General features: G+C 35.5%; 1 protein-coding gene across 16 annotated transcripts in view; it reads left to right on the top strand.

Annotated features, from left to right (window-relative positions):
* Positions 1-603: 603 nt before the first annotated feature.
* The window catches only part of FUBP1 (far upstream element binding protein 1), a 42,327-nt gene continuing 33,110 nt past the window's right edge, over positions 604-9,820 (top strand). For 13 of the 16 annotated variants that reach the window (XR_003398924.1, XR_003398930.1, XR_003398929.1 and 10 more), the window contains exons 1-14: positions 606-714; positions 1,694-1,756; positions 2,583-2,621; positions 2,966-3,005; positions 3,816-3,865; positions 3,954-4,025; positions 4,308-4,365; positions 5,743-5,905; positions 5,983-6,081; positions 6,165-6,266; positions 6,929-7,031; positions 7,116-7,216; positions 7,834-7,975; positions 9,149-9,309. Coding sequence is in view for 7 of the 16 variants with exons in the window: in XM_026853954.1 (XP_026709755.1) it covers positions 660-714; positions 1,694-1,756; positions 2,583-2,621; positions 2,966-3,005; positions 3,816-3,865; positions 3,954-4,025; positions 4,308-4,365; positions 5,743-5,905; positions 5,983-6,081; positions 6,165-6,266; positions 6,929-7,031; positions 7,116-7,216; positions 7,834-7,975; positions 9,149-9,309 (1,248 nt within the window). In the remaining 9 variants the exon portion in view is untranslated. Of the gene's footprint in view, positions 715-1,693; positions 1,757-2,582; positions 2,622-2,965; positions 3,006-3,815; positions 3,866-3,953; positions 4,026-4,307; positions 4,366-5,742; positions 5,906-5,982; positions 6,082-6,164; positions 6,267-6,928; positions 7,032-7,115; positions 7,217-7,833; positions 7,976-9,148; positions 9,310-9,820 lie in introns of all 16 variants that reach the window. The other 3 variants (XM_026853957.1, XM_026853958.1, XM_026853959.1) reach the window with 3 other exon arrangements.

The raw sequence follows: 9,820 nt of genomic DNA, 5'->3' as shown, positions 1-9,820 counted from the left end.
GGCTCCGCCGCGCCGCCCGTATTGTGTTCCCCGAGGCGCCTTCGGTGCCCGCTAACCTGTTCAGACCGGTTGGGTTTGAGCGCTGCGGCCTGCGGAGTGAGGGCTGTCTGCTCGGAAGTTCGTTATTCAAAAGTTTTATTTTCAGCTTTTTTATCACGGGCGATGTTTTCATTATATCTCGGGCAAATTTTTCGCCTTGTCTGGTAATCATCAGTCGCGGGTTTAGCAATATTTGTAGTCGGGACTACTAAGGTTTGAAATAGTTTTAGCGGTCAGTCCCTCTGTGTGATACCGCAGTGTTTCGTGAAGAATCGGTAGAATAGGAAAAGCCCTTTTTAGAAAAAAAACTTTTTGGTGTTTGAAGGGCAGGGCGTTTTTTTAAACGGATGAAGAAAATATAGGAAGTTTTGCTGTTGAAGGATGAGCACATGTCTACTTGAAGACATTAAAAAATAGAATTTCTGCGAGCAGAGCTGTTTCTAGCAGCAGCCTTCTCTACTTATTTGAGGTCACTTTAATATGTATGATCTAAATGGCTCAAAATGGTTCGGAAGACCTGGAGTAAATGATGGCTGCCTCAATTTTTGTGAATTTCTACATACCTTTACTTGCCTTTTGTTTAGATTGCAGCAAAAATTGGAGGAGATGCTGGCACATCAATGAATTCAAACGACTACGGTTACGGAGGACAAAAAAGACCTCTTGAGGATGGAGGTATGCACTCGTTACTGTTGCATTTATTTTTGTTATGTATGCCCACGGTGACAGAAAAATTGTGGTTTTTTTGTTCGTTGGTTGTTTTTGTTTTCCATAGCACAGCATAAAAACTTTCTGTTCCCTTTATAGATCATGACATGCGTTTTCATTTTCAGTTTAATGAGGTGATTGTTTTAAACCATTGTCCTCTAACCTGAGCTGAATGTAAGCCTGTTTTAAAATATTTTAAATGTGGTTTAAGTGCTGTGAAGAGGAAAATGTATGCCGGGGAGGGGGGCAGATAAATTCGTGGTTCAGAAACGCTTACACAGGTATGTCATTTAAGCCTCTTGTTGAGTAGGACCGATTACAGTTTGTAAACTACAATTAGGGTGGGAAGTGCTCACTCCTTAAATTCGATTGTTTCATATACTTTATTACTGCACAGTTTTAAATAAAAGTATTAATGCATTTCATTGTAAAAGCATAGGACTTTAAAAAAAGGAAAGTAAGTTTTCTACCTTGTAGACACTTTTGCTTAGTGTGTGTGATATTTAAGTCTGTAGCATGTGTGAACCCTGATAAGATCATACTTAAATCTAACTTCTTACAGCTTTTTGGATTTGCCTTATACTGCAGTAAAGTTTTCTCCTGAAATGTGTGTGTGTCATCTTCTGTCTCTTACTAAGCAGCCAGTTTGAACTTAACAGGGTTTGATATGTTTAATATACGCACAAAATCCTGGCTAAATTGTGGAAAGAAGTCTCTGAGCTTGTTGAAATGTTCTCATAGGTCACACAAAAGAGCAATGCCTTTTTTTTCTTTAAGAGGATTGAAACTCAGTCTACAGAATGTAACTAAGGCTTTATATCAGGAGTTCTTGTGTCCTGTAATAAAGTTTTTTTTTTCTATTAACGGTGAGGTTTTTAATATACAAAAATGAGCTAATGATGCTTCAGATGATATATGTAATGTATTCTTTTTATTTTATGTGTAGATGGCTCTTGGACAAGTCCGAGCAGTACAACACACTGGGAGGGAATGCCCTCTCCTTTTAAAGGCAGGAATTTTTATTTATTACCTGTGTTTAGTATGTAAACATGACATAAACTAGTGGATCTTTCTGGATTGACACAAATATTTCTTGGAATATGTGTCTTGAGTTTTTGCTGCACATAAATTATGGTGGTTCGTATAACCTTTATTTTGGGGTGGGAAGGAAGCATCTGAAGTCTTATCTTTTCAGATAGAGGTTAATTATGCCTTTTATTCCTTTACTGTACAGAGAGGATTTGGATGGTAGTGATGTAGTTGCTTTGACTCTGCTTTTTTTTGAAGTTTTATGCTATGAAATGCTTGATATTTGGATAGGAATTTCATACCAACATTCAGATTGAGATTGCATTGCCATGTGATACTGTTGTATTTTCAGATGTTTGATCTAGTTTTGTGGTCATTGTCAGAATTTTTTTTCTTTAAATTATTGTTGATTTTTGTATGGATTTTTTTTTCTTTTTTTTTTACTATAGAAGCATCATTAGCTTGAGCAACCAACAGAGCTAAACTTTGTTCCTTGTCTTAGTTAAGTTTCAGTGACTGGGTATCTATGAGCAATCTACGGTGTGTTCTGAAAACTGCCTTTTGTTAAACTACTGAATAGATATATGGAAAAACCTAACATCTTTTCAACTATACTAACCAAGTGCTGAGTGTTCGTGAGATTCTTTCTTTTATTCAGATGATCAACTCCCTGAAAATGGAGGAAAAAAAAAAAAGAAAAGGAAAAGGGGGACTAAAATACACTGGAAAGTTACAGTTCACACTAAAAGGTGTAAACACTTCTTGAATTTCTTGGCAAAAAAATTAAAAAAATCTTAATTTTGCAGATCAACCAGATGCTAAGAAAGTTGCTCCTCAGAATGACTGTAAGTAATTTTTATTTTGTTGCCAAAAAACCCCTAAACAAGTGTAACATTATCAGAACAAGAATTTGAAACAGTGTTCTGGTAGGTGCTATTTGAATCAGTAAGATCAAAAGAATGGCTGGGGGGTTATGTTTTACTTCCTTAAAGCACTGTGTGTCTGCTTTTTAAGCAATGTTGTTAGCAACAGTTGAGAGTCTTTTTAACTGTTCTTAAACCTCTTGATAACACTTTAAACTTCAACTTGGAAAAAATTAAGGATATAATTAAGTTTTATTATCAAAGGAGAAGCTTAGTTGTAAATTATACTACTTGTTTTGAATTTAATTTTAACTATTTGTTTATAGCTTTTGGAAACCAGCTACCACCGATGCATCAACAGCAAAGGTAGGAGTTACATTGCATCTTCAGTAGAGTTTTCCTTTTTACTGACAGAAAGCAGTTTCAATAAATTTTTCTGAAAAAGTGTTATCCATGCATAAAGCAATTGTTTTGTATTTGTGTGATGTGTTGAAATTTAGCTTCAGCAAGTCCCAAGCCAAACACTTAAAATGCATCTCCATTGCTGTCTCTCTCTTTGTTTTTGCAGCCTAGGCTGTTCATCAAGCTTAGTAAAAGGAAAATACATTGCTCTTTTTTACTACCTGAGTGTAGGTAGCATAGCGAGAAGTTAGCAGATCTGAAGGGGAAAAGGTTGACACTGTCCTGTAAACAAAAAAGAAAATGAATAATTTTAATTTTAAAAATAGATTTAACACAGCATATTACTCAGCTGTATTTGCCTCAACAGTCGTTTTCTCTGCTCGTTTTTCCTCCCTAAACAACCGCATCCAACTATTATGCTTTGGCTGGTTTTGGTTGATGAGATGCTGAAATTTGTGTATTTTAGCATACTTTGATCAATATACAGGTGAAACTTAAAATACTACACTGGCTGTGTCTCTTCGTAGTAAAGAGGATGAAGGAAAACATTAAATCGTATGATACATGAACTTGTGGTCGCTTTTGTATATTGTCAGTTTACTTAGTACTGAGCTTGCATAATGACTTCTTAAGTTACTGGGAGGCAAGTAAGCCAGCATGGTAGTGGGGGCACTAGCTTTCTTTAGTTTAGTGGAAGGATATGTCTAATGAATTTAATGCCAATTTTGTCTCTGAATGGTCATTGTCTTTTGTTTGATTTAACATTCTCTGTAGGTCTGTGATGACAGAGGAGTACAAAGTTCCAGATGGGATGGTTGGATTCAGTAAGTAGTATGTATGTGGTGTTGGGAGTGAGGGATGTTAGCATATTCTGTTCATGCAAATAATCTTTCTGTATTTTCTTTCTTGAAGTAATTGGTAGAGGTGGAGAGCAGATCTCACGCATACAACAAGAGTCTGGCTGTAAAATACAGATTGCACCAGGTAACTCTTTGTGGGGTTTTTTAGTTTGTTTAGTTTGGTGGGGTTTTTTTGGTAGACAGTTCAGAAGGCTAATCACTGCTTCTAATTGCCCAAACGTTCATTTAAGGTCTATTTTAATGTTTTGTGCTAATTGCAATTATCGCAGTCTAAAGAAATGGAAAATGTTGTGATACACATTATTCTACTTCCGTGAAATTTCAGTAATTTGCATATTATGTTTAATTTCATAATCTCTCTCTGATTTAACATTACTGCTAAATTGGTTTTGGTTTATGACCGTAGATAGTGGAGGCCTGCCTGAAAGATCATGTATGCTAACTGGAACACCAGAGTCTGTTCAGTAAGTAAAACAAATTCCATGTGTTCATATAGAACTGTGCAATACACTTTTTTTATCTAAATATTATATCTAAATAGTATGTTTATAATACTATGGTTTTTCTCTACTGAAGATGTATTCTGGTTACAAATGTATGTAGATCCCTCAGCATACTTGAAATTTTCCAAGACAAAAATATGGAACTTGAACTTTTTCAAGTCCAAACCTTGTTGTAAATAATACTTCTCTAATGATGCACTGATTTCAGCTTGAGAATGACGTGTGGGAATGTATACTAAAAAGAAATGTATGCTGAGAGCAAACTGGTAACCGTATATAGGAAGATCACAGGGAAAATGTGAAAATCAGTATTGTACAAGAGTGGGAGTTATGCAAAGCCCATCTTAAGTGCAGTAGTATGTTTGGTGTTCTCTCATTTATGTTAGCTGCTTCCGCTTCATGTTTGCAGGTAAGGCCTGCAGCTACATGTTTTCCTTCGGGAAGGTAGCGTGGCATTCTCCTCTTAAGTTGCAGCCAAGCAAGCTGCTGTTCATGAAGTTGTTCCTTTATGGGAATTTTCTTTCTAATTATAGTTTATTCTGCTTACATATTAGAGGGAAGAGTTTTTAACTGCTGTTAGTACTGTAATCGTGATTTTACTCTGACTGCAGCTGACTTAGATGTGTGGTGAATACATACTTATTTTGTCTGCTATTCTAGTAATGGTTAGAAGTACAGATGTCCTTACTTGGCATGCTGAATCACGCAGCAGATACCATGGTGTTAAGCTAGGTTTATTTTACAGTCTGGGATTTTTTGCCTTTTCATAAAACAACATAAAATAGATCGACTTTAAGATTTGCTGTTAGTAGATTGAAAAAAAATTACTGTCAAATGAGAGGTTACCTGAATTACTACTGGAATTAAGCAAAGTTAGAAAAGCTTTCTCTGGTGATTTTTTTTTCATAAATGCATTAGAAGAGGTAAATTGTAACAATTTCAAAACTTCTAATGAACACAGTTTGGGGTTTTTTGTGTTTTGATATCTTAAAGGACAAGGTTTCCATCTTTTGTTCTGAATTAAGGTCTGATCAGTGTAACTGTATTCAGGGGTGATTGTCATGTTTGAGGAGGTAATTTTTACTTATGTGTGTTTGGTAAAGAACCACTTCTTCTATTCTGACGTTTAGGTCTACCTAAAACCATCTACTTACATTTATTTTCTTAAGTTACTGTTAGCGTTTTACTGAGTTTGCTTCATATTTCGTAGTGATAGTAATTATATTTCCTCTGCAGAAGATTTTAAAATTTAAAAAAAAAAGTTTCCAAGCCGAATAGATATGGGCAAATGATACTTGTAGGAATAAGTTACTTAGAAATGTATATGTTCCTTCACAGATCAGCAAAAAGATTACTTGATCAGATAGTTGAAAAGGGAAGACCTGCACCTGGCTTTCATCATGGTGATGGACCTGGAAATGCAGTCCAAGAAATTATGATTCCAGCAAGTAAAGCGGGATTAGTTATTGGAAAAGGTGGAGAGACAATTAAACAATTACAGGTATACGTGTATCTTTTAAACGTGGTAATACTGAATCTGGATTTGAGTGGGTATTGACCTCCTCTTTTGTCAAATAGGAGCGGGCAGGTGTCAAAATGGTCATGATTCAAGATGGTCCACAGAACACTGGTGCAGACAAGCCCCTTAGGATAACTGGAGATCCTTATAAAGTTCAAGTAAGGATTCCTTCATAATTGAGAGGAATTTTAGATCCGTTCTGATATTGCAGTATCTAAATGAACTTGTATTCTTCTTTTAGCAAGCCAAGGAAATGGTGCTGGAGTTAATTCGTGATCAAGGTGGCTTTAGAGAGGTGCGCAACGAATATGGGTCAAGAATAGGAGGAAATGAAGGGATAGACGTAAGCATGGTTGAAAAACTTGTTCACTGTATTTTGAGATGTTCACATTAAATTGTTAAGATGGATTATACCACTGAAAGCTCGTAACCAGATTCCAAAAGTGGTTGTGGCTTGTAAGTATTACTTGTTCGTTGCTGAAATTACGACTTCAAATGGTGTGCAGCATTCACTTTACATTACCAGCAGTTCTGAACAGTTTCAGCTAGCTGGAAATTTTTATCAAATAAGCAAGTAAGTTTTATGGCTAAGTATATAATGTCATTATAGAAATTGGAGTTTGGCCTTTGGAGAAGGATATTTAAGTCCACCTATTATGCAAGTCATGAGCTTGTAACTGTTTATAGGTGAGGCTGGAAGTTTCATCTGCTACAACCCACATTTTAGGCCTGTTACACTTTTGTTCTTTAATTGAGAGGCATAATATCCACTGAAATTGCTGCCACTATGAGAACTTCTAGTGCGTAGGATATCTTTCTTTTTGATACTTTCATCCAGTACTTGTTAGGCTTGTGACTTGATATTAAAAAATTCACACTTCAGAAAGCCTGTAGTGGCATAGGACTGGCCCTAGTTTACCATTCTAATATGTGACCCTTTAACTGTGTGAATTTGATAGGAATATTTGCGTCCTCAACACCTTGAAATTTTTGTTTCTCTTTAAGGTTCCAATACCACGATTTGCTGTAGGTATTGTAATTGGAAGAAATGGAGAGATGATAAAAAAGATACAGAATGATGCAGGTGTTAGGATCCAATTTAAGCCAGGTAGGTGATATGTCCATACGTTTCTGTGAATTGAGTGTAAATGTACTGGATTACATATACTGGAATAGTTCATTTTTATTCCAGATGATGGAACAACTCCAGATAGAATAGCCCAAATCACAGGGCCTCCTGACAGATGTCAGCATGCTGCAGAAATTATTACAGATCTTCTTCGAAGTGTTCAGGTTGGGTACTATGTTGTTTACCATTTAAAATCTCCTGCCTTTTTGGAAAGATTTTAAAAAATGAATGTGTAGCTAAAGAAAATAATGCTGCCATTTGAATCTACTTCAAAGTTCAGTATGGAATATGAATGGTTTTGCTTTTACAGTTAAGAGTTTTGCAAGTTTTAAGGATGATCATGATAATACTGATTCAAAGTCATGGCAATTCTTGATCTGGCTGGTTTGAGATGCTGCTTCTGTTGCCTTGTATTAATAGCTGATACATTGTAATTTTGTGTTGTAATGGGTGTTGAAAAGATGGTTCAAATGTTTATTTTTAGATGAGCCCCCCCACTGCATTTACAGAAGGCAGACAGAAATTATATCTTTGTGCATGTGAAACTTCCTACTTTCTTATGTATACTTTCTTTCTTCATCTTTCATATGAAGAGTTGTACAGAACATCTTCTAAAATGTAATTTAGGGCTTCTGGAAAAGATAATACTTAAAACTGTCAAAACTATTTGAGTAGTAAATCAGGTTTTTTTTCTTAACAAGTTATGTGATGTAACCAGGTGGCATTAGTTGTTTGCAGTAATCTCTGTAGAACATGCTAATTCTTTGCTTTTTCGTTGTAGGCTGGTAACCCTGGTGGACCAGGACCTGGTGGTCGAGGAAGGGGTAGAGGCCAAGGCAACTGGAACATGGGGCCTCCTGGTGGATTACAGGAATTCAATTTTATTGTTCCCACTGGCAAAACTGGATTAATCATTGGCAAAGGCAATATATCTTATATATATGTGTGTCTATATGTAGTTATAGAAAAGCTAAGAGGGTTTTTTTGCACAAATAGCCATACTAGAGACTTGTTTCAGGGGAAGCCTTTGCAAATGCTTTCATGTGTGGTAGAGCACCATAATACTGCTAAATCGTAACACTCCTAATATTTTCAGATTTTCCTTACCAAAACACATACCCAAGTAGTTTGAGTCAAGAACCAATCAGTTTATTGAACCCATTTTTTTTTAAAGTAATAAGCATTGAGTTATATTGGTAGTGTTTGGCAAATTCTTAGAGGATGTATCTTATCAATAACTTGCATTTGATACTGCTTGGTTAGCCTAGTGTTACTGCATCTGTAACTCACTCCTTAAAACTAATTTTCACGTATTCCAGCAAAGATCTTTTACAGTGGAATCCTGTAACAATTTCTTCTGTGTGTGTTTATTAAAATAATTACTTCTCAAAGAATTCTGTTTTACAAATAATTTACTGTATGCCTCTAAATGAAACACCTTAATCTTTTGTTTGTAATGTGTTTTTCAGACACAACAAATAGGCTGACAAATAGTTCAGTTCTTGAACCTGGATTGATATATTTTGTTTGGGTTTTTTAAATGCCAAATGATCCATATTTTGAAAACTTTGTGCCTGCTAACGATATAAGTAACTTCTCAGGATCCTATAAGAAGAGGAAGTAGTTTAGGGGGTTTAACTTTCTGGTTTTAATGTACTGCAAAAAAATGTGGACTTTACCATCTGGTCAGTTTCTGGGTGGTGGTTTTTGTCATCTGTGCTTGCCTGCTGCTTCATAGGGAGGTTATGCTTTAAGGCTGCATTTACTGTTAACTGTGGTTATCTATTGTTATTCATGTCTAATCTTACATCTTTACATAAATGGAAAAAAACACGACTGTTGTAGAAATTCTTTGCTGTTCTGAGTGGACATTGTGGTCTTTAAAAAATATTTTTACTAGTTTATCACAATCAAAGCTCTATACTATGCCAAAGAGACTTTTTTTTACTTGTTGTTAGAATGTTCTTGTATGGCTCATAAGGATAGGTATTTCTCCACTTCTTTATCTTCAGCTTCCATGCAGTTGACTTTCTCTGATTTGAATCTTGGTATTTTTGCTTTATTGCGTGTCATAAAAGCTGTATGTTGCATTGTAGGTGGTGAAACTATTAAAAGTATAAGCCAGCAGTCTGGTGCTAGGATAGAACTTCAACGGAATCCTCCACCTAACGCAGATCCAAACATGAAGATGTTTACTATCCGTGGAACACCCCAGCAAATAGATTATGCACGACAACTTATAGAAGAGAAGATAGGAGTGAGTGTATAACTGTTACTTGGTTTACTGCTAGAATAGGAAGCGAGTCTCCTTTGTGGAGACTTTTCTTCTATTTCACTTCTGAATTACTTAAGTATATAATAAATTGATAATAGTAAATGGTAATCTGAGTTTAAAGTACTACAGATGTGCACAAAAAGAAGCAAAAACTTGAAATGGAAAGAAATGGTTGCTCTCTTCAGTGTAATAAAGTGTATTTTTTAGTGATATGTTCTTGAAGGTGCCCACTTTCTGCGTAATGAAAAATTTTACAATTTCAAAGATATCCTTGATATTCTTAAAGCTCCTAAACTGTTTAGTTTTTCAGTCTTAGTATGTTTAAGTAGACTTTTAATCCGAGTTTACTCTTGTGTTTTGTTTGCATGTTTATGCATGTAATCAAATTTACTGCCTCTTTTTTGTACCTGATATTGTACAGACAGATTTAGTTAGCTGTATCGGTTTATTTTAAAACACTGATAGTCTTGGTTTAGTTTGTGGGGGGGGGGGG

The sequence above is a fragment of the Athene cunicularia genome, assembly GCF_003259725.1.
Source record: "Athene cunicularia isolate RWA chromosome 8 unlocalized genomic scaffold, athCun1 chr8_part1, whole genome shotgun sequence".
Classification (NCBI taxonomy): domain Eukaryota; kingdom Metazoa; phylum Chordata; class Aves; order Strigiformes; family Strigidae; genus Athene; species Athene cunicularia.
The sequence above is the reverse complement of the archived record's forward strand: the minus strand, read 5'-3'. Positions and strand labels throughout refer to the sequence as shown.